The sequence below is a fragment of the Salmo trutta genome, chromosome 17, assembly GCF_901001165.1.
Source record: "Salmo trutta chromosome 17, fSalTru1.1, whole genome shotgun sequence".
Lineage (NCBI taxonomy): Eukaryota > Metazoa > Chordata > Actinopteri > Salmoniformes > Salmonidae > Salmo > Salmo trutta.
Window position 1 is genome coordinate 30,323,307 of NC_042973.1, and position 27,915 is coordinate 30,351,221.

At 44.3% G+C, this 27,915-nt stretch overlaps 2 protein-coding genes across 2 annotated transcripts in view; both read right to left on the reverse strand.

Moving 5' to 3' along the window:
- LOC115151348 (pro-cathepsin H-like) lies at nucleotides 1–10,287 on the reverse strand. The gene is made up of 7 exons (XM_029695262.1): nucleotides 10,282–10,287; nucleotides 10,085–10,155; nucleotides 9,909–9,987; nucleotides 9,717–9,823; nucleotides 4,345–4,440; nucleotides 180–209; nucleotides 1–76 (listed from the first exon to the last, which is right to left on the reverse strand). The coding sequence occupies exons 1-7, from the start codon at nucleotides 10,285–10,287 to the stop codon at nucleotides 1–3; spliced, it is 465 nt and encodes a 154-aa protein (XP_029551122.1).
- A 679-nt stretch (nucleotides 10,288–10,966) lies between these two features.
- LOC115152010 (ras-specific guanine nucleotide-releasing factor 1) overlaps nucleotides 10,967–27,915 on the reverse strand; it is a 34,288-nt gene continuing 17,339 nt past the window's right edge. The window contains exons 16-27 of the mRNA XM_029696445.1: nucleotides 27,347–27,469; nucleotides 15,745–15,921; nucleotides 15,460–15,566; nucleotides 15,239–15,351; nucleotides 15,027–15,087; nucleotides 14,675–14,778; nucleotides 14,437–14,521; nucleotides 14,106–14,303; nucleotides 13,780–13,859; nucleotides 13,534–13,651; nucleotides 13,368–13,436; nucleotides 10,967–13,183 (exon numbers count right to left, since the gene is read on the reverse strand). Coding sequence (XP_029552305.1) covers nucleotides 13,091–13,183; nucleotides 13,368–13,436; nucleotides 13,534–13,651; nucleotides 13,780–13,859; nucleotides 14,106–14,303; nucleotides 14,437–14,521; nucleotides 14,675–14,778; nucleotides 15,027–15,087; nucleotides 15,239–15,351; nucleotides 15,460–15,566; nucleotides 15,745–15,921; nucleotides 27,347–27,469 — 1,328 coding nt within the window. The 3' untranslated portion in view covers nucleotides 10,967–13,090. The remainder of the gene's footprint in view (nucleotides 13,184–13,367; nucleotides 13,437–13,533; nucleotides 13,652–13,779; nucleotides 13,860–14,105; nucleotides 14,304–14,436; nucleotides 14,522–14,674; nucleotides 14,779–15,026; nucleotides 15,088–15,238; nucleotides 15,352–15,459; nucleotides 15,567–15,744; nucleotides 15,922–27,346; nucleotides 27,470–27,915) is intronic.

A 27,915-nucleotide genomic window follows, 5' to 3' on the forward strand; every position in this document is an offset into this window, starting at 1 on the left:
TCACGGCATAGGACGGGGATAAGATGAGCAGGCAGCCAGTCCACATATGTTCTTTCCACGCTCAATTAAGAAATATCTGTGAAAACAGCACAATATACTGCATCATAACACTGTTCTGTTACATAACATAGTGCCATACTATTCACAATGTCATTCTACTCTTGTCATTGAAGTCTTACCCTTTCATTCCCCAGGAGTTCTTCACTATCCTGTAGGGCAGGGGTGGGCAACTCCAGTCCTCGAGGGCCTGATTGGTGTCACACTTTTTCTACATCTCTAGCAAACATAGCTGATTAATCAAATTGCATTCTAAACTGAAGATAAGGATTATGTGATTATTGGAATCAGGTGTGTTAACTGGAGCTGGGGCGAATCTGTGACACCAATCAGGTCCTCGAGGACTGGAATTGCCCACCCCTGCAGTATTTAAAAAAATATATATTTCACCTTTATTTAACCTGGTAGGCCAGTTGAGAACAAGTTCTCATTTAAAACTGCAACCTGGCCAAGATAAAGCATAGCAGTGTGACAAAAACAACAACACAGAGTTACACATAAACAAACGTACAGTCAATAACACAAAATAAAATAAAAATAGAAAGATCTATGTACAGTGTGTGCAAATGTAGAATAGTGGGTAGGTAGGCAATAAATAGGCCATAGAGGTGAAATTACAATTAGCCTTAATACTGGAGTGACATATGTGCAGATGATGATGTGCAAGTAGAGATACTGGTGTGCAAAAGAGCAAGAGGGTAAGTAATAATATGGGGATGAGGTAGTCGGGTGTGCTATTTACAGATTGGCTGTGTACAGGTACAGTGATTGGTAAGCTGCTCTGACAGCTGATGCTTAAAGTTAGAGATGGAGATATAAGACTCCAGCTTCAGAGATTTATGCAATTTGTTCCAGTCACTGGCAGCAGAGAACTGGAAGGAAGGGCGGCCAAAGGAAGTGTTGGCTTTGGGGATGACCAGTGCAACATACCTGCTGGAGCACGTGCTATGGATGGTGTTGCTATGACCAGTGAGCTGAAATAGGGCAGAGCTTTACCTAGCAAAGACTTAAAGATGACCTGGAGCCAGTGGGGGCCAGTAGTGAGGGCCAGCCAACGAGAGCATAGAGGTCGCAGTGGTGGGTAGTATATGGGGCTTTGGTGATAAAACGGATGGCACTGTAATAGACTGCATCCAGTTTGCTGAGTAGAGTGTTGGGGGCTATTTTGTAAATGATATCGCCAAAGTCAAGGATCGGTAGGATAGTCAGTTTTACGAGGGTATGTTTGGCGGCATGAGTGAAGGAGGCTTTGTTGCGAAATAGGATTTAGATGTAATTTTGGATTGGAGATGCTTAATGTGAGTCTGGAAGGAGAGTTTACAGTCTAACCAAACGCCTAGGTATTTGTAGTTGTCCACATATTCTAGGTCAGAACCATCCAGAGTAGTGATGCTAGTCGTGTGGGAGGGTGCGGGCAGCAATCGGTTGAAGAGCATGCACTTAGTTTTACTAGCATTTAAAAGCAGTTGGAGGCCACGGAAGGAGTGTTGTATGGCGTTGAAGCTCATTTGGAGGTTTGTTGGTGAGAAGTTGTTGGTGAACCAGGTGAGGCAGTCATTTAAGAAGACAAGGCTATTGAGTCTGCCGATAAGAATGCGGTGATTGACAAAGTCGAAAGCCTTGGCCAGTTGCTGCATGGGGTGCTGAGGTGTTGGCCGGGGTAGGGGTAGGGGTAGGGGTAGCCAGGTGGAAAGCATGGCCAGCCATGGAAAAATGCTAATTGAAATTAGAGATTATCGTAGATTTATCGGTGGTGACAGTGTTTCCTGGCCTCAGTGCAGTGGGCAGCTGGGAGGAGGTGCTCTTACTCTCCATGGACTTTACAGTGTCCCAAAATGTTTTGGAATTAGTGCTATAGTAAGGACATTTCTGTTTGAAAAAGCTAGCCTTAGCTTTCCTAACTGACTGAGTTTATTGGTTCCTGACTTCCCTGAAGAGTTGCATATCGCGGGGGCTATTGAATGCTAATGCAGAATGCCACAGGATGTTTTTGTGCTGGTCAAGGGCAGTCAAGTCTGGGGTGAACCAAGGGCTATATCTGTTCTTAGTTCTACATTTTTTGAATGGGGCATGCTTATTTAAGATGGAGAGGAAAGCACTTTTGAAGAGCAACCAGGCATCCTCTACTGATGGGATGAGGTCAATATCTTATCAGGTTACCCGGGCCAGGTCGCTGAAGTGTTTTAGGGAGCGTTTGACAGTGATGAGGGGTGGTCGTTTGATCGCGGACCCATTACACACACAGGCAGTGATTGCGGAGATCCTGGTTGAAGACAGCAGAGGTGTATTTAGAGGGAAAGTTGGTCAGGATGATATCTAAGAGGGTGCCCATGGTTAAAGATTCTGTGTTGTACCTGGTAGGTTCCTTGATAATTTGTGTGAGATTGAGGGCATCCAGTTTAGATTGTAGGACAGCCGGGGTGTTAAGCAAGTCCCAGTTTAGGTCACCTAACAGTATGAACTCTGAAGATAGGTGGGGTACGATCAATTCACATATGGTGTCCAGGGCACAGCTGGGGGCTGAAGGGGGTCTATAACTAGCAGCAACAGTGAGAGACTTGTTTCTAGAAAGGTGTATTTTTAAATGAAGTAGCTCGAATTGTTTGGGCACAGACCTGGATAGTATGACAACTCTGCAGGCTAACTCCGCCCGCTTTGGCAGTTCTATCCTGTTGGAAAATGTTATAGTTAGGGATGGAAATTTCAGGATTTTTGGTGGTCTTCCTAAGCAATGATTCAAACACGGCTAGGACATCCGGGTTGGTGGAGTGTGCTAAAGCAGTGAATAAAACAAACGTAGGGAGGAGGCTTCTAATGTTAACATGCATGTAACCAATGCTTTTACGGTTACAGAAATCAATAAATGAAAGCACCTGGGGGATAGGAGTGATGCTGGGTGCTGCAGGGACTGGGTTAACCTCTACATCACCAGAGGAACAGAGGAGGAGTAGGATAAGTGTACGGCTAAAGGCTAAAAGAACTGGTTGTCTAGTGCATTCGGAACAGAGAGTAAAGGGGGCAGGTTTCTGGGCACGGAAGGATAGATTCAAGGCATAATGTACAGACAAGGGTATGGTAGGATGTGAGTCCAGTGCAGGTAAATCTAGGCATTGAGTGACGATGAGAGAGGTTTTGTCTCTAGAAGCACCATTTAAGCCAGGTGCGGTCACCGCATGTGTGGGGGGTGGAACAACAGGGCTAGCTAAGGCATATTGAGCAGGCCTGGAGACTCTACAGTGAAATAAGACAAAAATGACTAACCAAAACAGCAATAGACAAGACATATTGACATTAGGGAGAGGCATGTGTAGCCGAGAAATCATAGGGTCCAGTGAGTAGCTAGGCGAGCTGGAGGCACGGAGATTCAGACAGCTAGCAGGCCGTGGATAGCAGCAGGCTAGCAGATGGGCCTCAGGGGGATGTCGCAACGGGGGAGCCTGTTGAAACCCCCTCGGACGGTTACGTCGGCAGACCAGTCGTGATGGATCAGCGGGGCTCCGTGTCGGCAGCAAAGGGTCCAGGCCAATTGGCAAAAGAGGTATTGAAGCACAGGGATTATCTGATGGATTTCTTCGGCTAGCCGGGAGATGGGCCTAGCTCGAGGCTAACTCCAGGCTAACTGGTGCTTGCTTCGGGACAGAAACCCCCTCGGACGGTTACGTCGGTAGACCAGTCATGATGGATCGGCGGGGATCCGTGTCGGCAGTAAATTGTCCAGGCCAATTGGCAAAAGAGGTAATTGAAGCCCAGGAATTGCTTGATAGATCTCTTCGGCTAGCTGGGAGATGGGCCTAGATTTGAAGCTAGCTCCAGGCTAACTGGTGCTTGCTTTGGGACAGAGACGTTAGCCAGGAGTAGCCACTCGGATAGCAGCTAGCTAACTGCGATGATCCAGAGTAAAGGTTCAGAGCTTGCGGTAGGAATCCGGAGATATGGTGGAGAAAAGAAGTCCGATATGCTCTGGGTTGATATCGCGCTGTGCAGGCTGGCAGGAGTTGACTGTGCGGAAGCTGGCAGATGTCCCAGTTAACGGTGATGGCTAACTAGCAGTAGCTAACTGACTACCAGCTAGTAGCTAATTAGCTGGCTAGCTTCTGAAGGGGTTTACGGTTCTGAAGTATAGAAAATAGCAGATCCATACTGCATTGGGTGAGGCGGGTTGCAGGAGAGTATGTTCAGTCCGTAGATGGAAAAATTAGATAAAAAATACATACGAAATATATACGAAGACAGAAACAATATATGCAAGGGACGGGACAAAACAATGAAAACATCCCACTGCTACACCATCTTGGATTAGTAAAGTAGGGGGTGCCCTTCTCATCATACCCCACAGCCAGCACTGCATGATTCACTGTGTCTGTGGTGTTGTGACACTCCATGCTACAATACGAGAAGTGTAGAGGATGCAAGTCCATAGTTTGTACTATATAGAAATAAGTAATAATGCCAAAAATACACATCTATTTTTATTGCCTTCTTCTGATGCTGTTACATGAGGAAAACTAGTTTATTCTGGTTGTATAGTAGGTAGGCTTTTTTTGACTGTGCTTACTGGAAAATATGTAACAAAGCTCTTAAGACACGGTGTGGCAGACCAGGGGGTTGGGTCAAAACATTTACACAGATCAGACAAGGACAGAGTAGGATTAGCTCAGTTTCAAAGGTGTTTCTTAAAATAATAGTCCAAAAGAAAAGAATAGGTCTACCCCAAGAGACCTTCTCCGGGATACCGTCTTCTGGGCTCCGGGTCTTGCTGTATTCTGTGGGGATCAAAAACTGAACGCCCCCTCCTGTTACCTCTGGTACCGTCCCCAACTATATGGGAGTCCTGTCCTCCCCCAGTCTCTCACTTGTGTGCTGCTCTTCTGGCAGCTTTATGGGAGTTGTACAGCTGGTGAGCAATCATCCCTTGATTACTCACCAATCCCCAATCAGCCCCAATTAGTCATGGCCGGAGAGCCCATCGAGACCTGGCACGTCCAGCAGATGGAGCCATCGCCTCGTGATGTATACTCCGTCTGTCACCAGGCATCGACGAGTACCACCCCCCCCCCCCCTAACTCTGTCGGGGAGGGAACTGTCATCAGTGTGACGAATGTCTCCCTTCTTGATAGGGCATCTGCGTTTCCATGCTTCGCCCCTGACCTGTGCACAACAGAAAAAGAGAAGCATTGAAGGGACAAGAACCACCTGGTGACCCGATTGTTTGTGTCCTTTCCCCTGGCCGTCCAGACCAGGGCAGCATGGTCCGTGACCATGATGAAGTGGGTACCTAACAGGAAATACTTGAGAGTGTCTAGCGCCAACTTCACCGCTAGACACTCTTTCTCAACAATAGAGTACTTTTTTCTCTAGGTATCAGCTTTCGGCTGATGTACATGATGGGGTGCTCCTCCCCATCGTGTATCTGGGACAGAACGGTTCCTAGTCCCGTATCACATGCATCCGTCTGGTCCAACATCGGCACCTGGAAATCAGGCGTTAGGAGAATCAGATGGGAGCACAGTGCTTCCTTCAGGCGGCTGAATGCCGCTTCTGTCTCGTCCGTCCATTTCACTGTTTTCGGGAGGCGGGCCCTGGTTAGATCGACTATAGCTATAGCTGCAAAGTTGGGGATAAACCGGCTATAGTATCCTGCCAGTCCCAGGAAGGACTTGACCTGTGTCTTGGTGCGTGGAACGGGCCAGTCACGTACCGCGTGAACCTTCCTCTCCTGGGGCTTGACATTTCCCTGTCCGATCAAATACCCGAGGTACTCCACCTCCTCGAACCCTAGTTTGCATTTCTTGGGGTTCGCGGTCAACCCTTCTTGTCTGAGCGCATCCAGCACTGCCTGGAGTCACGTCAGGTGCTCTTCCCAACCTTGGCTGTGGATGATATCATCCAAATAGGCCGCTGCATACTGCTGGTGGGGTCGAAGTACTTTGTTCATCAGTCGCTGGAATATGGGCGGGGCTCCGTGGAGACCGAACGGGAGCACCCGGTACTGATATAATCCGTCTGGTGTCGAAAACGCTGTCTTCTCCCGGGAGGAGGCTGCCAACGGTACTTGCCAATATCCTTTGGTCAGGTCAAAGGTGCTGATGTACCGGGCCTTTCCCAATCGGTCGATGAGCTCGTCCACCCTCGGCATGGGGTAGGTGTCAAACAAGCTTATGTCGTTCACACCCCGGAAATCATTATAGAATCGCAGGCTACCATCCGGTTTTGGGCTGCAACATGGACTGTGAGACTCTTCAACAACCCCCATCCTCAGCATAGCCTCCACTTCCTGTTTCACAGCCTTCCTTCGGGCCTCCGGAATCTGATATTGCCTCTTTCGTATCGTTTCCCCGGGCCGGGTACGGATGTGGTGTTCAATGAGGGTCATGCGGCCCGGCTTCTCGGGGAACACCGCCATGTTCCGATCGACGAGCTCCCTGAGCTCTTGCTTCTGGGGTGGATCGAGGTCCTCATTGCTTGGGACCACCACTGGTACCGTTGGCGTCCGGGGTCCCGACCATAACACGGACAAGGCTGTCCTCTCGTGTCACTTCTTCAACAGGTTCACATTGTAAATCTGTTGGGGTTTCTGTCTCCCCGGCTGCCGTACACGGTAATTGACAGGTCCCAGCTTCTCGATCACCTTGTATGGCCCGTGCCATGTTGCCAGGAACTTACTTTCGGCTGTGGGGATTAAGACCAACACCCTGTCTCCCACCTGGAATCCTCGGGACTGGGCTCCCCGATTGTAGACCTGGGCTTGGGCGCGTTGGGCCTTCTCCATATGTTCCCTCACGACTGGCCATATGGCGGTCCGAGTTCTTCCCGTCCTGCTCGATGACCTTCCACAGCATTTGTTTGAGCGTTTTATTGAACCGCTCGACGAGTCCATCCGTCTGCGGGTGGAAGACGGAGGTCCGGATCTGCTTGATCTGCAAGAGAGCACACAAATCTTTCATTAGGCGGGACATAAACTCAGTACCTTGGTCTGTCAGGATCTCGTTTGGGATGCCCACCTGGCTAAAGAGGTGGAACAGCACCCGGGCGATTCCCTTGGATACCGCCGCCCACAGGGGAATGGCCTGGGATACCGGGTGGCATAGTCCACTATTACCAGGATGTACCGGTGTCCTCGTGCTGTTTTTACCAGGGGTCACACTATGTCCATGGCGATGCGTTCAGAGGGCACCCCACCCCGATGATTGGTAGGGGGACCATTGGGTTTCGGAAGTGTGCCTTTGGGGCCGTCATTTGACACTCTGGGCAGCTGCGACAGTAATCTTCCACGGCCCTCCTCATCCCGGGCCAGTGGAACCGGGCGGCGATCCGTTCCCGGGTCTTCTCCATTCCCAGGTGCGCCCCCAACAGGTGGGTGTGGGCCAGCTGAAGAACGGTTCCCACGTACCGTCGGGGCAGCAACAATACCTCTCGAAGTTCCCTCCGTTGGCACGACACCTGATACAAAGGTTATTTTTCATTTGGAAATGGGGGTATCGCCAGTCACTCACCCCCAGAAGTAGCTGTCCATCCACCGCTATCACTTGGGCTGCGGGAGCTTTTAAGTTAGGATCCTCCCACTGGGCCGTCCCGAATTGTCCCCTCAGTTGACCCCCAGGGGGTGTCTCGACTGGCCCCTCGAGGAGGGGGAGGCTGGGCTCTTCCTCCTGTGGTTCCCCGGGGGGGGGGGGGTCGGGTTCCAGGACCCCCTCTGACTCCAACTCCGGACCCGTAGATACAGGTTGATCAACCGTTTGCTTCCGGGCCGCACAGGCAATGGGTTGTCCTCGCTCTCATCTTTGGTCGGCTTGTACCTGCTTCCTCAGCTTGTGTCCCCACAGGGCCACGATCAGTGGACAATCTCGTCCCACTAGGAGAGGTACCGGCAACTCTGGTACTGCACCCACCATCATCTGGCAGTTCCCTTGTGGTGTCACAATGTTGGCCCATACGGTTGGATACCGCTTTGTGTCCCCGTGAACACAGGAAATGGCCATCTCCCTACCACGTTCGGTATCCTGGTTCAGCACGCTCGTGGTTACGAGGGTAACCACACTCCCGGAGTCTTTTAGAATTTCCGTGTCGTGTCCGTCAACCTTCACCGGGACCATGGGTGCAATTGATTTGTGGTGTGCCCAACAGGAGGTGATGTAGTTCACTGCATGACCCACCTTGCCTCTGGGGCTTGCTGATGGCACTCCTCTCGAGCCGGGCAATTCCAGGCAATGTGCCCCCAGGCACCACGCTCAAAACACTTATTTTGTTCTCCATCTACCTGGGGTTGTCGGTGGCGGGTCGACCCTACCCCAGCCGTCTCTCCACGGGTTTGCGGTCCTTTGGCCCTGCCGAATGTCGGTTCGGGGTACACAGCAGTGGGGCTGTCCTTCCGACTCCTCGAACGGGTCGCCGACTCAGCCCGGCTCCCACTCAGCAGGGCCTGGGTGTTCTGATGCATCTCCACTGCTTCCAGGAGGCCCTCCAAGGTCTGGGGCGCATATAGACTTGCTGCCCTCTTCATGTCGTGGGGTAGTGCCCGTAGGAAGCGATCCAGGACCACTTTGTCTAGGATGGAGAGGGTGGATACGTCGGTTAGGATCCATGCCCTGGTGACACGCAGTAGGTCGCTCATCTGGGCTCGGGGGGGATGCGTCGGCTACGAACCTCCAGTCGTGGAATAGTTGAGCACAATGGGCCAGGCTGTACCCGTAGTGGCTGAGTATCTCCCGTTTGAGTCCGTCGTAGTTAGCCGCCTGTTCATCGTTCAGGTCCCAATACGCCTTTTGGGCATTCCCAGAGAGGAACGGGGCCAGCAGACTGGCCCACTTCTGCCTTGGCCATCCTTTCCGTAGTGCTGTCCTTTCAAACGTACAGAGGTAAGTTTCGATGTCGTCATCTTCTGTTAGCTTGATTAAAAACTTGTTTGGATGTGATTCAGTAGACGCTCCTCCTTGTAGCTTCCTGATTTCCTCAATGAGGTGGACGTTTTGTAGCCGCTGTTTCTCCAGCGTTCGTTCCTGAACCGCCTGTTGGGCTTGTTGGGCCCGGATGAACTGAGCTATCAACTCATCCATGCTGATGCTGCGTAAACGTCAACCCTGATCTGACCACGTTATCAGAGTGCCTGCATTCTCCACCACTTGTGGCAGACCAGGGGGTTGGGTCAAAACGTTTACACAGATCATACACGGACAGAGTAGGATTAGCTCAGTTTCAAAGGTGTTTCTTAAAATAATAGTCCAAAAGAAAAGAATAGGTCTCCCCCAAGAGACCTTCTCCGGGATACCATCTTCTGGGCTCCGGGTCTTGCTGTATCCTGTGGGGATCAAAAACTGAACTCCCTCCTGTTACCTCTGGTACCATCCCCAACTATACAGTAGTCCTTTCCTCCCCCAGTATCTTCCTTGTGTGCTGCCCTTCTGGCAGCTTTATGGGAGTTGTACAGCTGGTGAGCAATCATCCCTTGATTACTCACAAATCCCCAAACAGCCCCAATAAGTCCTGGCCAGAGAGCCCATCGAGACCTGGCACGTCCAGCAGATGGAGCCATCGCCTCGTGATGTATACTCCGTCTGTCACCAGGCATCGACAAGTCTCCCCCTGGTGGTTGACCTGCTGTACGCCACAACAGATATTACCATTATTCTAGGTTTAAAAACATAGTAGAGACTCATTCTCACCTTCTGTACACACCACTATGGTAATGCATGAAATCAGAGGTCACCTCATAGGCAAGGCTGACAGGGTTGTGTCTGGCCACTGCATCCAGCATACCCATTTCCTCATACTGCCATGGAAAAAAAACATACAATAAGATGACTGCCTGGGTAGTCAATGCACCAAATAACCCCAATTAATGTGAATTTACTTACCCTTGTTATGTTGACCACATCCTTAACGAAAGCAGCTGCCAAATCAGTCTTGAATTTGCAAGTGCCCTCCTTCAAAATGATTCCAGGATAAATTATGTTAATAGTTTGCCACCTTTTTAAGTGATAGTACTGTAGTTGTTATAAAGATGGCATTGCTATTTACATATATGTGCTATTATGGATAGTTATCCTCTGTCATGAGTCCCTTGTTATACTTGATGTACTCAAATGCATGATTGGAGAGACACTAAAATATATATTTTTTCAGAGCTGGAGTAAGAATCTGATAGTGTCCAGTTAGACCAAGAGATTTTTGTGAATATACAGTATTTACAAGGAAATGGGTTTTCCAGTGGTGACACTCACCCCTTACGGCCATGTTTGTTGAAGGCCTGAGCACAGTAAGGTCATGTCCGAGAACTGATTCAGTCCCACTAGGTAAGGAGGTCAAATGTCAGAAGAAGGCACAATTAATATATTGACATACTCAAAGGATATGGACACTTCTAACAACTGAAGAAACACAACTATAATGCAATTATTCATACTTGTGAACTTGTGATTTCCTTCATTGTGATGGTCAATCCTCTTGTTCTCAATAAAGATCTGAAGTCTGTGGTAGTACTCCTCCATGTCAAACACCTTGTTGTACTGCATGGATGACACAGTAACATCCAAAAAATTCAGGTCATTGTGAATTTACTGTTTTACTTTATGTGGATACAGTGCATTCCAATATGCATTAGATAAGACAGTCTAGTATCCTAGTTTCTCAGTAATTCCATACGGGCTATTGAAGTTGAAAATAAAATGTAGTATATCTATATATCTACAGGGCCTAGTATGATGATAATATAATGCAAGACAAAAGTAGTTTAATAGCTTTTTATTGCAACAACACAAATTCTTTCACCTCCAGCACCCGTACTTCCCACGGCTATGGCAGAGTGTGTGTTTGTGTGGTGTGTGCATGTGATAGAGGGGGGTGGGGAGTGAGAGAAGAGCGAGAGAGAAAAAAAATGTATTGTTTTCTCACAAACACACTTGAGACAACAATGCCCCTGAGATAGAATAGATTTATTAGCAAGAGGTAATCAGGAAACATACATTTTTTTCTTTTTACAAAACTGGAAATATTTCTCAAGCTGTGGAAATAAACATAAGGGTTGAAAGATAATTCTCATACCACTGGGTATTGCTAACAGCAAAACGTTTGTTTGTTAATATTTCATTTATAAGAGTATGTGCACGTATAAGTGTATACAGTATATATATGTATATATATTGTTTTAATATTGTCTGATACAGTGTTGCATGCCTGCCATATGAGCTTTAAATGTTTCTAGACTGTACATGGTAAAAATACATACAAATATTCACAGAATAAGCACTACATTACTATATTCCTGCTAAGAGAATGATTATAGACAGGATTACAGTATATGCAAAACACTTTGAAGTTGTCTTCTACCTCTAAGTCATGGTTTCAAAATTACAATTGTTGTAGCATTTTGTGTTGACGCTTGGGATACAATGCTTTTCAGAGGTGTACTTGACACTGTTCCACATTAAGAAATATGCAGGGCTGCATGTACAAAATGTACAGCATACATTTCAGCAAGGTGAATTAACAACAACAAAGTACAAAATACTTTCCTGTGTTCTTGTAACCCCTTACCTTATACTAATACTACAAAAATACCTTTTGAATGCTGCAGGCGGAGTAACTCATTCACTTACTTTTATCATACTCTTAAACAACAATGCATTTAACAGAGTGATATACGGTCACGTTCCACAATCACTGGAACAGCAAAAGGACATAGATCGTCTTTGAATGATACAGTATAATAGCGGAACAACCTTTTACTGTACACAAATATCACAAAGCCTGAAAATACTACAATTTCAAGGGTGTTGCTTTATTTTTCTTTAATATGTGTGCTCCGTTAAGTTTAAATTGAAAGCTAACACACATGTGCTTTTAAAAAGGGAAACAGCTACAATGGCATGCTCCAAGAATAGCAGCAAACTTCCCCAAACTCCTAGTCAAACAAGATGTCACCCCCAACTAATCATTGTCAAACTGGAAGTACACTCGTATTGGAGATATAACGTACACTGGCTTATTACCAGCCATTTCAATTGCATGGATTAATAGAGTTTATTCTGCAAAACAAAATGTTATTTATGGCTACTTGACTTGAATTACTTCTGCAAATATAGAGTAAGAGGTTTGTGATTTAACCGCCTGTTACAATGCAACATGCAACAGTAATGAAATAAAGCTACAAATATTGTTAATCATGTTTTACGTTAGGGTGTATTCACACTTGACTTCAATGTTGTCAAAAGAAACCAGACCTTGCTGGTTCTTAGATAAAAGCTTGTTGTGTGAATATGCCCTTATATATTAGTTGTTCTTCATTCATTTCAGAGCAGATTCAGTACTGTACTGCAAGTCAGTAACTTGTACTAAGAGCAAGTGTTTCCTGTATCAGGCAAGTGTAATATCTTATTAAGTAAGAATCACTCCTCATGATGACACGACAAAGCTCTGTGGTGCTAGTGGCTCTCACATCTCTCACATCTCAACTGTGACAAGATTACTCAAATGTTGATAGAAATTCAAATGGAAGCAAATAATCAAAGCAGGGAGGAGGCGGATTGATATAGAACAATTAAAGGAACACACATTGGTTTAGCCGCATCAATTTTGGGTCTAAAAATGTCTTTGTTGTTTTACCTGGTTAGATTTTTACAATGCTACATCAGTTGCAGATAAACACATTATATCTATTTGAGTAAAGAGAACAATATTTCCTGTACAGTAGGACCCTGGCAGCAGGTGTGCTTACAGGAAGTGCAAAGTCCACAGTATGAAAAGGTGTCAATCAATTTCATTGGTTACAAAGGACACACCATTATGCAAGATCATTGTGACTTTAGTTATCACTCTAATAAGCCCAGTGAAATGGTCCTTGTTGCAGAGGAAAAATTAAATATTTCAACAACAATGTGACGATTAAATTAACATGTGTACATAAGATAACATCTAAAAACAATACATGTATAAAGAGCAAAAATGTTAAACATGACTTAACACCAGTTATTGTTTATGTCTACTGTGTATGATAATAGTTTTTGAACAGAGATTACACTTTGGGAAACTGTCATCCTCTTCAGTTGTTGACTTTAGGCTCAATTCTGAGAGAGGCTTCATACAGGCTTTCTTCATCCAGAACAGAGCCGTTGTCCAGCAAATACCGTGCTGCCTAGACCAGGACACATATACAGTTTCAGCAGGTTGGCTACTACTACCATAATCTACACGATGTGACAAATACCGACACTCAGCCTTTAAATTGGAATTCCCTCATGGCCAATGCCATTTTCTTCTGTTTCTCTTTATATGTACAATATAACAGAAGTTATCACGAAACAGCTTTAAAAGTTTACCTTTGGCTGATGATCAATCTTGTATGCTGTTTGCTGAAATTGTCTAATTTCTCTGATGATATGTGAAATCTGCAGAGAGATAACAACATAAGCCATGTATACAATACAAAGCCACAGAACGCATTTGAATATCTCTGTAACATTACACAAAGCAGAGACCACTTACCATCCTCATCTTTGAGAAGTTGACTAATTTGTCCTCAGTGTAGTTGGGCGTCCCCTCCTCAATGAAAGCCAGATCAGTGAGGTACATCCCCAGGTATGGTACACAGGGAGGGTCACAGCTAAAATGAAAAACAGAAGTCACCAATTTGCTAATACTTTGATCGATCCACTGCCCAAATGGCCAGTATAATTTTTCTGATACACGTTGGCTTTTGTAGTTATTAGAACAAGCAGAAGAAACACTCACTTCTTTAAAGCCTCCCTCAGGTTTTTGAACCTCCCCTCTGACGAAACCAACTTCTGCAGCTTGTCAATGACGGTTTTAGTCTGAGAGATTAAATAAAATACTGTATTATATGTTGGAAAACACCCAGGTATAATCACCATTGTTAAAGTGATGTGTAATCGGTAGTAAGCTATAAGGATACATAGAGGTCTGAGGTGTCATAACAAGCTGTTTATAAGAGTGTATTGAGGACCCAGTGCAATGATAAAATGTGTAATAATATTACTAGGACCAGTCTACGAGCCATCAGTGAGCTGGGTGTGTGTAGTGAGGAGATGTGGCCTTACCTGCTTGGACACTTTGAGCCAGGTCTTTTTGAGGCGGAACACAGAGCTGCGGTTGAGGGAAGAGGTGATCTCCAGCACAGCGTTGTAGTTATGGAGACAGCGGCAGATGTCCGCCACCGCCACCCACTTCTCCATCACCGCCACCCGCGTGGTCACATCGTCACAGCGCAGGATCTCCGTGGCAATCAGGTTACTGATCTAACAGAGGCAATACAGACAAGGAGTAGCCATGTTCCTAATGCATAACAACTAAAGCCATACACTGTAATAAAAAAGTGATAATGTACAGTTGTAATATTATGCTGGGCGGTGGACGTCGTTAGCTGCATACATCATTGAAGTGCTTTGTTGTTTTCATGATATATGGTGTCCTTTCAGTCTTGTCATTCTTCATCCAGCCTTGACCAAAGAACTCTCTGTAAAAATATTGTAGGATCAAGTAGAAATACATCTAATGTCTTCTCTTTAATACTGCATGGTTGTTATTCAAAATCACTGTATGTCTCCCATATTGTATGTCTGTATGTATCATCAACTGAGAATACAACATGTGTTTGGGTGTCACTCACTCATATGGGATAACCTTAAAGACCAGGTGGTCCAGTAGGGTGAGCTGCTCTGCTATCTCCAGGGCAGAATGGCTCTCAAACGCCTCTGCCTTCCCTACTGACGCCTAGCACACACACAGAGCATCACCGGTAACCATTCTCAAGACGCCTAGTACACACACAGAGCATCACCGGTAACCATTCTCAAGACGCCAGGTATGACAACTACTTCCCTATATTCTAACATTCCTGAGACACATACTTAACATATGTCAAGGAGAGATTGTCCTCTATTGACTCAATTGCCATCTTGTGTAAAACACAGTGTCTTCTTTACATTACTGCCAGATCCACATGCAGTCATCCCACTCACCAGCTGTTTAACCTCCTCCAGGCTGATCTGACTGTCACCAGGGTCCTCCTGTGTCAGGGTCCTAATAGACCATACAACAGGTATGTATTTAGAATGTGTTTCTCTTTACTCTGTACATCAGTGTTAATCAGCCCTATAGAAGTTATAGCCCATGTATTCAATGTTAGCAGTGTGTGTCTATAAGCTGAGGCGATGGTAGTGCTGGTAGGTACCTGATGATGTTGGCGGCTGCTTTCCTCTCCTGGGTCAGCAGCTCCGGGTCATGCATCACCTCCTCCAGGAAGGCTATGACCTTCAGCTTCAGCTCAGTGTTACTCTCAAAGTCCTGGAGGTCAACACAAACGCACACAAAAAAGTTAACTGATTGCAAACCTGCACTCTATTTTACATTAGAAGTAGTGAATTATAATAACTATGTATCTGGAAGTATTACCTGAGAGTGTTTTGACACCCAGTGCCTCAGAACATTCAGGACTCTGTTGGTTGCAGCCCTTCGGATTACAAACTCTTTGTCCCCATTCCTCTGGTCTGTTTGGAACCCTGCGTAAAATGTATCAAAAACGGCATGTAAATATCACACCTACATTTTTAATGACAGTATAGATTTTTTTTATCTTGAGAAGAACAAAAATTACATTAAAGTTCTCATGCTTTTGAAAATGTGGTATATTCAAATTGTCCCATTGTGGACAGAACTGATGTTTATCACGCTCTGTACCTGTGCTGGCCAGGGACATGCGGCGATACTTCTCCTTGGTGGGCGTGCCCTCATTGGCTCCTGCCGTGGCGATGGCGAAGGCGGAGGCTGCAGAGAGGGCACTGCGGTTGTTGTTGTCCATCTCCGGGCGACACGAAGACATCACCGTGCCATTGTTGTATGAGAACAGGGAGAATTCTACAGGAAGATACAATATGGAGACAGTTATACTGGCTGTAAAATGCCATGGGATTTATTTTAGTGAACTTAATTGATGTAATGCGATACCTTTACAATAAAGTACTGTAGGTATAAAAATGGAAAGACCATTCCAAGCCAATAAAATAGAGTTATTGAGATTATGACTGCACTTGGACAGCCACTAAAGTGATCCATGATAGTGTCAGCTGCATGAAATGCTCTTTATTTGTCTCTAACCACTGGGAAAAAACGGGTTGAATCAACATTGTTTCCACATAATTTCAACCCCAAAAAATCTATATGGTGACAGTGAATCAACGTGGTAAAATTAATCAACGTAAGGGCATTTATTATTTTCACCCAACTTTTAACCTAAATTCAATGACATGGTGACATTTTTGGTTGACTTCACATTGAATTCACAATAGTTGACAATTCAACCAAATGTAAATCAATACTAGACGTTAAACTGACGTCTGTGTCCAGTGGGTCACTACTACTTCAGTAGGAACTGCAATTCGAAACCTTTTCGTTGAGATTTAAGAGGTAGTTGACAACGGTTAGCAAGCAACATTAATCTTGATATGCAACTAAATGGATCTTACCCAAAAAGGCATTAGCTATTGTGTCAGTGTAATTCATTGTGTAACAGGACCGGTTTTCATTTATTCTGTCTCCAGTAGAGGGTAGCAGAATCCAAGAGCACCACATTCTCTCCCAGTAGAACATGGACTTTACATGAGGCTTTGATATTTAAGATGGGTGTAGCTAAATATAGCCACCAATATCAACATAATGGAAGAATGAACTGGTTTCTGTGCACACTGTTTGTACACTGACTTTCAATAACCATTCATTAACAAATAAAAGCTTTATGGTGAGAGTAATATAAAACTAATCTGAGTACAATTTAGTGGAGCGACTTACATGACCAATTCGGTTTTAGTGCCTTGCTCAAGGGCACATCAACAGATTTTTCACCTAGTCGGCTCAGGGATTCAAACCAGCAACCTTTCCGTTACTGGCCCAATGCTCGTAACTGCTAGGCTACCTGCCGCCCCGGTACTGTTAATGCAAATTATGGCAGATTTCGATTCACCTTTGACCTGGTGTACATTCTGTCCTGAGAGCAGGAAGACAGACAGCAGAGCTTTCTTCACTGACTGTCTTGTACTAAAACAACCTCGTTACCGGGGGCGGCAGGCAGGGAAACACGCTCATACTGTAGTTGCTATGACACAAGTATCCCCAACACCTACTCATTCCTAGCGTTGGCTTTCCCTGCATGTTCATATTCTCTCCACCGAATTAGTCTGCATGAATTTTATCTTGTGTGGCAGAGATCACTGCACACAGAATTGAGCATTTCTGCAGTGTATGCACCATGCCACTGACAATTGAATAGGCATAGAACACTCAAAGAATAATTTTTCTATATCACTTTTGACTATTTATTAGAAAAACAGAGGTAGAGGAAATAACATGAATAAGATATATATATAACAAGTATTTGATACACTGCCGATTTTGCAGGTTTTCCTACTTACAAAGCATGTAGAGGTCGGTAATTTTTATCATTGGTACACTTCAACTGTGAGAGACGGAATCTAAAACAAAAATCCAGAAAATCACATTGTATGATTTTTAAGTAATTAATTAGCATTTTATTGCATGACATAACTATTTGATCACCTACCAACCAGTAAGAATTCCGGCTCTCACAGACCTGTTAGTTTTTCTTTAAGAAGCCCTCCTGTTCTCCACTCATTACCTGTATTAACTGCACCTGTTTGAACTCGTTACCTGTATAAAAGACACCTGTCCACACACTCAATCAAACAGACTCCAACCTCTCCACAATGGCCAAGACCAGAGAGCTGTGTAAGGACATCAGGGATAAAATTGTAGACCTGCACAAGGCTGGGATGGGCTACAGGACAATTGGCAAGCAGCTTGGTGAGAAGGCAACAACTGTTGGCGCAATTATTAGAAAATGGAAAAAGTTCAAGATGACGGTCAATCACCCTCGGTCTGGGGCTCCATGCAAGATCTCACTTCGTGGGGCATCAATGATCATGAGGAAGGTGAGGGATCAGCCCAGAACTACACGGCAGGACCTGGTCAATGACCTGAAGAGAGCTGGGACCACAGTCTCAAAGAAAACCATTAGTAACACACTACGCCGTCATGGATTAAAATCCTGCAGCGCACACAAGGTCCCCCTGCTCAAGCCAGCGCATGTCCAGGCCCGTCTGAAGTTTGCCAATGACCATCTGGATGATCCAGAGGAGGAATGGGAGAAGGTCATGTGGTCTGATGAGACAAAAATAGAGCTTTCTGGTCTAAACTCCACTCGCCGTGTTTGGAGGAAGAAGAAGGATGAGTACAACCCCAAGAAAACCATCCCAACCGTGAAGCATGGAGGTGGAAACATCATTCTTTGGGGATGCTTTTCTGCAAAGGGGACAGGACGACTGCACCGTATTGAGGGGAGGATGGATGGGGCCATGTATCGCGAGATCTTGGCCAACAACCTCCTTCCCTCAGTAAGAGCATTGAAGATGGGTCGTGGCTGGGTCTTCCAGCATGACAACGACCCGAAACACACAGCCAGGGCAACTAAGGAGTGGCTCCGTAAGAAGCATCTCAAGGTCCTGGAGTGGCCTAGCCAGTCTCCAGACCTGAACCCAATAGAAAATCTTTGGAGGGAGCTGAAAGTCCGTATTGCACAGCGACAGCCCCGAAACCTGAAGGATCTGGAGAAGGTCTGTATGGAGGAGTGGGCCAAAATCCCTGCTGCAGTGTGTGCAAACCTGGTCAAGAACTACAGAAAACGTATGATCTCTGTAATTGCAAACAAAGGTTTCTGTACCAAATATTAAGTTCTGCTTTTCTGATGTATCAAATACTTATGTCATGCAATAAAATGCAAATTAATTACTTAAAAATCATACAATGTGATTTTCTGGATTTTTGTTTTAGATTCCGTCTCTCACAGTTGTAGTGTACCTATTATAAAAATTACAGACCTCTACATGCTTTGTAAGTAGGAAAACCTTCAAAATCGGCAGTGTATCATATACTTGTTCTCCCCACTGTATATATATCCTGTTACATCTAGGGGGCAGTAATTTCACGGCTGGATAAAAAACGTACCCGATTTAATCTGATTATTAGTCCTGCCCAGAAACTGGAATATGCATATAATTATTAGCTTTGGAGAGAAAACACTCCAAAGTTTCTGAAACTGTTTGAATGGTGTCTGTGAGTATAACAGAACTCCTATGGCAGGCAAAAACCTGAGATGCTTCTGTTCAGGAAGTACCCTGTCTGAACATTTCTTGCCCTTCTTTATTATCTCTGTCGTTTACAAAGGATCTCTGCTCTTACGTGACACTTCTCACGTCAACAATGGAGTCTCACAGCCCGGGAAAAACAGGAATGATGTCATTCAAAGCCCTGGCTGAAGCACACGAGAGCAAATGCTGAGTGGTCAGTCAATGGACTAAGCCTTAGGCGCGTGACACGCCCCGCCCCCGGCTTTCGGTTTTTTCCTCAGTTTACAGACAGGCAGATTCCCGGTCGGAATATTATCGCTTCTCTACGAGATAAATTGCATAAATATTGGTTTTAAACAGCGGTTGACATGCTTCGAAGTACGGTAATGGAATATTTCGAAATTTTTTGTCATATTTTGCGTCATGCTCGTGGCCGAGATTTAGCGTTGGGATAGTGTCTAGAACGCACGAACAAAACGTCGCTGTTTGGATATAACGATGGATTATTTGGGACCAAACCTACATTTGTTATTGAAGTAGAAGTCCTGGCAGTGTATTCTGATGAAGAACAAGCAAGGTAAGAACATTTTTCTTATAGGAAATGTGATTTTGGTGAAGGCTACACTGGGTGGGTGTCTAAATAGCTAGCCCTGTAACGCCGGGCTATGTACTTACATTATTGCAAAATGTGCTTCATCCGAAAAGCTATTTTAAAATCGGACATATCGAGTGCATAGAGGAGTTCTGTATCTATAATTCTTAAAATAATTGTTATGCTTTTTGTGAACGTTTATCGTGAGTAATTTAGTAAAATCACCGGAAGTGTTCGGTGGGAATGCTAGTTCTGAACGTCACATGCTAATGTAAAAAGCTGGTTTTTGATATAAATATGAACTTGATTGAACAGACATGCATGTATTGTATAACACAATGTCCTAGGTGTGTCATCTGATGAAGATCATCAAAGGTTAGTGCTGCATTTAGATATGGTTTGGGTTTATGTGACATGATATGCTAGCTTGAAAAATGGCTGTGTGATTATTCCTGGCTGGGTACTCTGCTGACATAATCTAATGTTTTGCTTTCGCTGTAAAGCCTTTTTGAAATCGGACAGTTTGGTTAGATAAAGGAGAGTCTTGTCTTTAAATAGCTGTAACATAGTCATATGTTTGAAAAGTGTAAGTTTTCGGATTTAGAGGAGTTTGAATTTCGCGCCCCGCCCATCATTGGATATTGGAGCAGACGTTCCGCTAGCGGAACGTGTAGATGTAAGAAGATATATACATACATACAGTGTCTTCGGAAAGTATTCAGACCCCTTGACTTATTCCACATTTTGTTACGTTACATCCTTATTCTAAAATTGATTAAATTAAAATCCTTGAGATGTTTCTACAACTTGATTGGAGTTCACCTGAGGTAAATTAAATTGATTGGACATGATTTGGAAAGGCACACAACTGTCTATATAAGGTCCCACAGTTGACAGTGCATGTCAGAGCAAAAACCAAGCCATGAGGTCGAAGGAATTGTCCATAGAGCTCCGAGACAGGATTGTGTCGAGGCACAGATATGGGGAAGCGTACCAAAAAAATTCTGCAGTATTGAAGGTCCCCAAGAACACAGTGGCCTCCATCATCCTTTAATGGAAGAAGTTTGGAACCACCAAGACTCTTCCTAGAGCTGGCCGCCCGGCCAAACTGAGTAATCAGGGGAGAAGGGCCTTGGTCAGGGAGGTGACCAAGAACCCGATGGTCACTCTGATAGAGCGCTAGAGTTTGTCTGTGGAGATGGGAGAACTTACCAGAAGGACAACCATCTCTGCAGCACTGCGATTAGCATGAGGTTGTAAGTAACAAGAACATTTCCCAGGACATAGACATATCTGATATTGGCAGAAAGCTTACATTCTTGTTAATCTAACTGCACTGTCCAATTTACAGTAGCTATTACAGTGAAAAAATATCATGCTATTGTTTGAGGAGAGTGCACAATTTTGAACATGAAAAGTTATTAAAAAACAGATTAGGCACATTTGGGCAGTCTTGATACAAAAATTTGAACAGAAATGCAATGGTTCATTGGATCGGTCTAAAACGTTGCACATACACTGCTGCCATCTAGGGGCCAAGATCTAAATTGCACCTGGGCTGGAATAATACATTATGGCCTTTTTCTTGCATTTCAAAGATGATGGTACAAAAAAAATACAAAATATGGTTTTTTCTTTGTGTTTTCTTTTACCAGATCTATTGTGTTATATTATTATTATTACATTCCTTTCACATTTCCACAAACTTCAAAGTGTTTTCTTTCAAATGGTACCAAGAATATGCATGTCTTTGCTTCAGAGCCTGAGCTACAGGCAGTTAGATTTGGGTATGTCATTTTAGGAAAAAATTGAAAAAAAGCGGCAGATCCTTAAGAGGTTTTAAAGGTAGAGTGGCCAGACGGAAGCCACTCCTTAGGACCTCAGGACTGCTCAGGACCTCAGATTGGTGTGAAGGTTCACCTTACAGCAGGACAAAAACCCTAAGCACACAACGAACACAATGCAGGAGTGGATTCGGGACAAGTCTCTGAATGTGGTGTGGGGTTGCTTTGCTGGTGACACTGTCTGTGATTTATTTAGAATTCAAGGCACACTTAACCAGCATGGCTACCACAGCATTCTGCAGCGATACGCCAACCCATCTGGTTGGAGCTTGGTGGGACTATCATTTGTTTTTCAACAGGACAATGACCCAACACACCTCCAGGCTGTGTAAGGGCTATTTGACCAAGGAGAGTGATGGAGTGTTGCATCAGATGACCTGGCCTCCACAATCACACAACCTCAACCCAATTGAGATGGTTTGGATGAGTTGGACCACAGAGTGAAGGAAAAGCAGCCAACAAGTGCTCAGCATATGTGTGAACTCCTTCAAGATTGTTGGAAAAGCATTCCAGGTGAAGCTTGTTGAGAGAATTCCAAGAGTGTGCAAAGCTGTCATCAAGGCAAAGGGTGGCTACTTTGAAGAATCTAAAATCTAAAATATATTTTGATTTGTTTAACACTTTTTTGGTCACTACATGATTCCATATGTGTTATTTTATAGTGTTGATGTCTTCACCATTATTCTATAATGTAGAAAATAGTAAAAATAAAGGAAAACCCTTGAATGAGTAGGTGTGTCCAAACTTTTGACTGGTACTGCATATATATATATATGAAAGTATTCAGACCCCTTGACTTTTTCCACATTTTGATAGGTTACAGCCTCATTCTAAAATGGATTACATATGTTTTCCCCCTCATCAATCTACACACAATACCCAATAATGACAAAGCAAAAATGGTTCTTTTGACATTTTTGCTATTGTTATTTGCAAAAAACCCTGACATATCACATTTACATAAGCATTCAGACCCTTTACTCAGTACCTTGTTGAAGCACCTTTAGCAGTGATTACAGTCTCAGGTCTTCTTGGGTATGACGCTACAAGCATTGCACACCTGCATTTGGGGAGTTTTCCTATTCTTCTTTGCAGATCCTCTCAAGCTCTGGCCACTCAAGGACATTCAGAGACTTGTCCCGAAGTCACTCCTGTGTTGTATTGGCTATGTGCTTAGGGTCGTTGTCCTGACGGAAGGTGAACCTTTGCCCCAGTTTGAGGTCCTGAGCGCTCTGGAGCAGGTTATAATCAAGGATCTCTCTGTACGTTGCTCCGTTCTTCTTTCCCTCGATCCTGACTAGTATCCCAGTCCCATTTTGGCAAACTCCAAGGGGGCTGTCATGTGCATTTAACTGAGGAGTGACTTCCATCTGGTCACCCCACCATAAAGGCCTGATTGGTGGAGTGCTGCAGAGATGGTTGCCCTGGAAGGTTCTACTATCTCCACAGAGGAACTCTGTTAGAGCGACCATCGGGTTCTTGGTCACCTCACTGACCAAGACCCTTCTCCACCGATTCCTCAGTTTGTCCGGGCGGCTAGCTCTATGAAGAGTCTTGGTGGTTCCAAACTTCTTCCATTAAATAATGATGGATGCCACTGTGTTCTTGGGGACCTTCAATGCTGCAGAGATTTTTTGGTACCCTTCCCCAGATTTGTCCCTCGACACAATCCTGTCTCGGGGCTCTACGGACAATTCTTCGACATGCACTGTCAACTGTGCGACCTCATATAGACAGGCGTGTGCCTTTCCAAATTATGTCCAATCCACTGAAATTACCACAGGTGGACTCTAATCAAATTGTAGAAACATCTTAAGGATGATCAATGGAAACAAAATGCCTCTCAATTTTGAGTCTCATAGCAAAGGGCCTGAATAGGTATTTCTGTTTTTTATTTTCAATTAATTTGCAAACATTTAAATAAATCTTTGGCTTTGTCATTATGGGGTATTGTGAGAAGATTATAATGATTTTTTTTTTCATTTTAGAATAAGACTGTAACGTAGCAAAATGTGGAAAAAACTCAAAGGGGTCTGAATACATTCCGAAGGCACTTTATTTACACTACCATTCAAAAGTTTGGGGTCACTTAGAAATGTCCTTGTTTTTGAAAGAAAAGCACAAGAAAAGAAAAGGAAAAGGCCAGAAACCCGGAGTTGCCTCTTCACTTTTGTAGTTGAGACTGGTGTTTTACAGGTACTCTTTAATGAAGCTGCCAGTTGAGATCTTGTGAGGAGTCTGTTTCTCAAACTAGACACTCTAATGTACTTGTCCTCTTGCTCAGTTGTGCACCGGGGCCTCCCAATCCTCTTTCTATTCTGGTTAGAGCCAGATTGCGCTGTTCTGTGAAGGAAGTAGTACACAGCGTTGTACGAGATCTTCAGTTTTTTGGTAATTTCTCGCATGGAATAGCCTTCATTTCTTAGAACAATAATAGACTGACGAGTTTCAGTAGAAAGTTATTTGTTTCTGGCCATTTTGAGCCTGTAATCGAACCCACAAATGCTGATGCTCCAGATACTCAACTAATCTAAAGAAGGCCAGTTTTATTGCTTCCATTTTCAGCTGTGCTAACATAATTGCAAAAGGGTTTTCTAATGATCAATTAGCCTTTAAAAATGATAAACTTGGATTAGCTAACACAACGTGCCATTGGAACACAGGAGTGATGGTTGCTGATAATGGGCCTCTGTACGCCTATGTAAATATCCATAAAAAAATCAGCCGTTTCCAGCTACAATAGTCATTTACAACATTAACAATGTCTACACTGTATTTCTGATCAATTTGATGTTATTTTAATGGACAAAAAATTTGCTTTTCTTTCAAAAACAAGGACATTTCTAAGTGACCCCAAACTTTTGAACGGTGGTGTCACCGTCTTAAATTATCATGCCCCAATCAAAAAATGTAAACCAGGAACAGATATAGCCCTTGGTTCACTCCAGACCTGACTGCCCTTGACCAGCACAAAAACATCCTGTGGCGTACTGCATTAGCATCGAATAGCCCCCGCGATATGAAACTTTTCTGGGAAGTTAGGAACCAATATACACGGGGAGTTAGGAAAGCAAAGGCAAGCTTTTTCAAACAGAAATTTGCATCCCGTAGCACACACTCCAAAAAGTCCTGGGACACTGTAAAGTCCATGGAGAATAAGAGCATCTCCTCCCAGCTGCCCACTGCACTGAGGCTAGGAAACACTGTCACCACCGATAAATCCACAATAATTGAGAATTTCAATAAGCATTTTTCTACGGCTGGCCATGCTTTCCACCTGGCTACCCCTACCCCGGTCAACAGCTCTGCACCCACCACAGCAACTTGCCCAAGCCTCACACATTTCTCCTTCACCCAAATCCAGATAACTGATGTTCTGCAATCTGGTTTCCGAGCTGGTCATGGGTGCACCTCAGCCACGCTCAAGGTCCTAAACAATATCATAACCACCATCGATTAAAGACAATACTATGCAGCCGTATTCATCGACCAATTCAATTCAATTCTCGGTCCCCTTTACTCTGTATACATCAATGATGTCGCTCTTGCTGCTGGTGATTCTCTGATCCACCTCTATGCAGACGACACCATTCTATATACTTCTGGCCCTTCTTTGGACACTGTGTCAACTAACCTCCAGACGAGCTTCAATGCCATACAACTCTCCTTCCGTGGCCTCCAACTGCTCTTAAATTCAAGTAAAACTAAATGCACGCTCTTCATCCGATCGCTGCCCGCACCTGCCCGCCCGTCCAGCATCACTACTCTGGACGGTTCTGACCTAGAATATGTGGACAACTACAAATACCTAGGTGTCTGGTTAGACTGTAAACTCTCCTTCCAGACTCACATTAAGCATCTCCAATCCAAAATGAAATCTAGAATCGGCTTCCTATTTCGCAACAAAGCCTCCTTCACTCATGCTGCCAAACATACCCTCGTAAAACTGACCATCCTACCGATCCTTGACTTCAGCGATGTCATTTACAAAATAGCCTCCAACACTCTACTCAGCAAATTGGATGCAGTCTATCACAGAGCCATCCGTTTTGTCACCAAAGCCACATATACTACCCACCACTGCGACCTGTATGCTCTCGTTGGCTGGCCCTTGCTTCATATTAGTCGCCAAACCCACTGGCTCCAGGTCATCTATAAGTTTTTGCTAGGCAAAGCCCCGCCTTATCTCAGCTCACTGTTCACCTTAGCAGCAGGTATATTTTACTGGTCACCCCCAAAGCCAATTCCTCCTTTTGCAGCCTTTCCTTCCAATTCTCTGCTGCCAATGACTGGAACGAATTGCAAAAATCACTGAAGCTGGAGACTCATATCTCCCTCACTAACTTTACGCATCAGCTGTCAGAGCAGCTTACAGATCATTGCACCTGTACATAGCCCATCTGAAAATAGCCCATCCAACCCCCTCATCCCCATATTGTTTTTTTGTTTTTTTGCTACTTTGCACCACAGTATCTCTACTCGCACATTCATCTCTGCACATCTATCACTCCAGTGTTTAATTGCTAAATTGCAATTACTTCGCCACTACGGCCTATTTATTGCCTTACCTCCCTAATCTTACCTCATTTGCACACACTGTATATAGACTTTTCTATTGTGTTATTGACTGTACGTTTGTTTGAACCTGTGTTGTTGTTTGTGTTGCACTGCTTTGCTTTTTCTTGGCCAGGTCGCAGTTGTAAATGGGAACTTGCTCTCAACTGGCCTACCTGGTTAAATAAAGGTGAACAAATTAAAATAATAATTAATGTAACAACCCTTTAAAACTGTATGCTTTGATTTCTTATCACTGACTCTGTTTAACAGGGGAGCATGTTTGAGTCATTGATAAATGTGACCCGTTTCAGGAAACTAAGCGTATGTCGCCGGTCAGTACTTGACAGGAGAGCCGTTTGAACGTCATTTTTTTATTTTGATCAAAATGCGTTTTTTGGCAGAAACACCTTCTTGAACATGTGAACTTTCATGTGCCTTAATAACAAACTTGTATGCCATTTGTAAATACAAATAAAATTGTTCAATTACGAGCCTAGTTGGTTAGCCACAGAGCAAGGCAGCAACCTTCCCGCTAGTCATGATTGCCTGAGATAATGAGTGGGCTGGACATGCCGAGAGATGAGTTGGGTTTGTTCTGCCATATAGCACGCTTCTGTCTATTTGAGCTGGTCAGTATGTATTTTTTATGTATCGTGAATTAAAAATGCTAGCTAACTCGCCAGCTAACATTACGTGCATGATCTTATTATTTGTATCTCAGAGCTACTTGCTTGACTAGCTATAGCCTAATGTTAGCTAGCTAACATTAGGCTAAAGCTTGGGTGTGAACGATGCTGAATGGGTATAGACAAAGAGGGCTCTCCAAAAGTAGTACCAAAATATTCAAAGGCCATTTTCTCAAAAGTGAGCTTACAAGTTTACCAACTTTCAAAGCAAAATTACTTTTCCATTGTTCATCAACGGTAGTGTATGATATACCATTTTGTAACTCTGAGTCTCTACTTTTATCCAATGTAAAAAAACGCAATTTCAAATGTTCCTACATAAGATCGATTTGAGCCGGTCGGTCACAAATATGGTATTTTGGCTGACAGGAGGATACAGGTGGCTTGCCAGCATGTGAATCAGGTGCTCTGGTATCATGGCATGAGTGATAACAACACCACTGTGCTGTCTGGGACACAATGTACCTGAGGAGTTTTTGCACTTCACATTTTTTTGAGGGGTGGTTGGCGACTTGATAGGAGACGTTTCTGGGTCTGCATCATCGCTCTGGCTTTGGTCAATGTCACTTTCCTCCGGAACTGAAATATCTACACCAAGTGCAAAACAGGTCAGCAAATACCACATTCTAGACACCTGTCATGATTCAAAACAGGTCAGTAAATACCACATTCTAGACACCAGTCATGATTCAAAACAGGTCAGTAAATACCACATTCTAGACACCTGTCATGATTCAAAACAGGTCAGTAAATACCACATTCTAGACACCAGTCATGATTCAAAACAGGTCAGTAAATACCACATTCTAGACACCTGTCATGATTCAAAACAGGTCAGTAAATACCACATTCCAGACACCTGTCATGATTCAAAACAGGTCAGTAAATACCACATTCCAGACACCTATCATGATTCAAAACAGGTCAGTAAATACCACATTCCAGACACCTGTCATGATTCAAAACAGGTCAGTAAATACCACATTCTAGACACCTGTCATGATTACAATCCTGAACCCTCATTCTATATTCAA

What these genes read in the sequence shown, in the direction of transcription:
- LOC115151348 (XM_029695262.1), bottom strand. An exon ending in ACAGAGGATAACTATCCATA is followed by an intron (nt 9,988 to 10,084) that starts ATAGCACATATA and finishes TTATCCTGGAAT; the next exon opens with CATTTTGAAGGAGGGCACTT. An exon ending in TACTTTACTAATCCAAGATG is followed by an intron (nt 210 to 4,344) that starts GTGTAGCAGTGG and finishes CCTGCCCTACAG; the next exon opens with GATAGTGAAGAACTCCTGGG.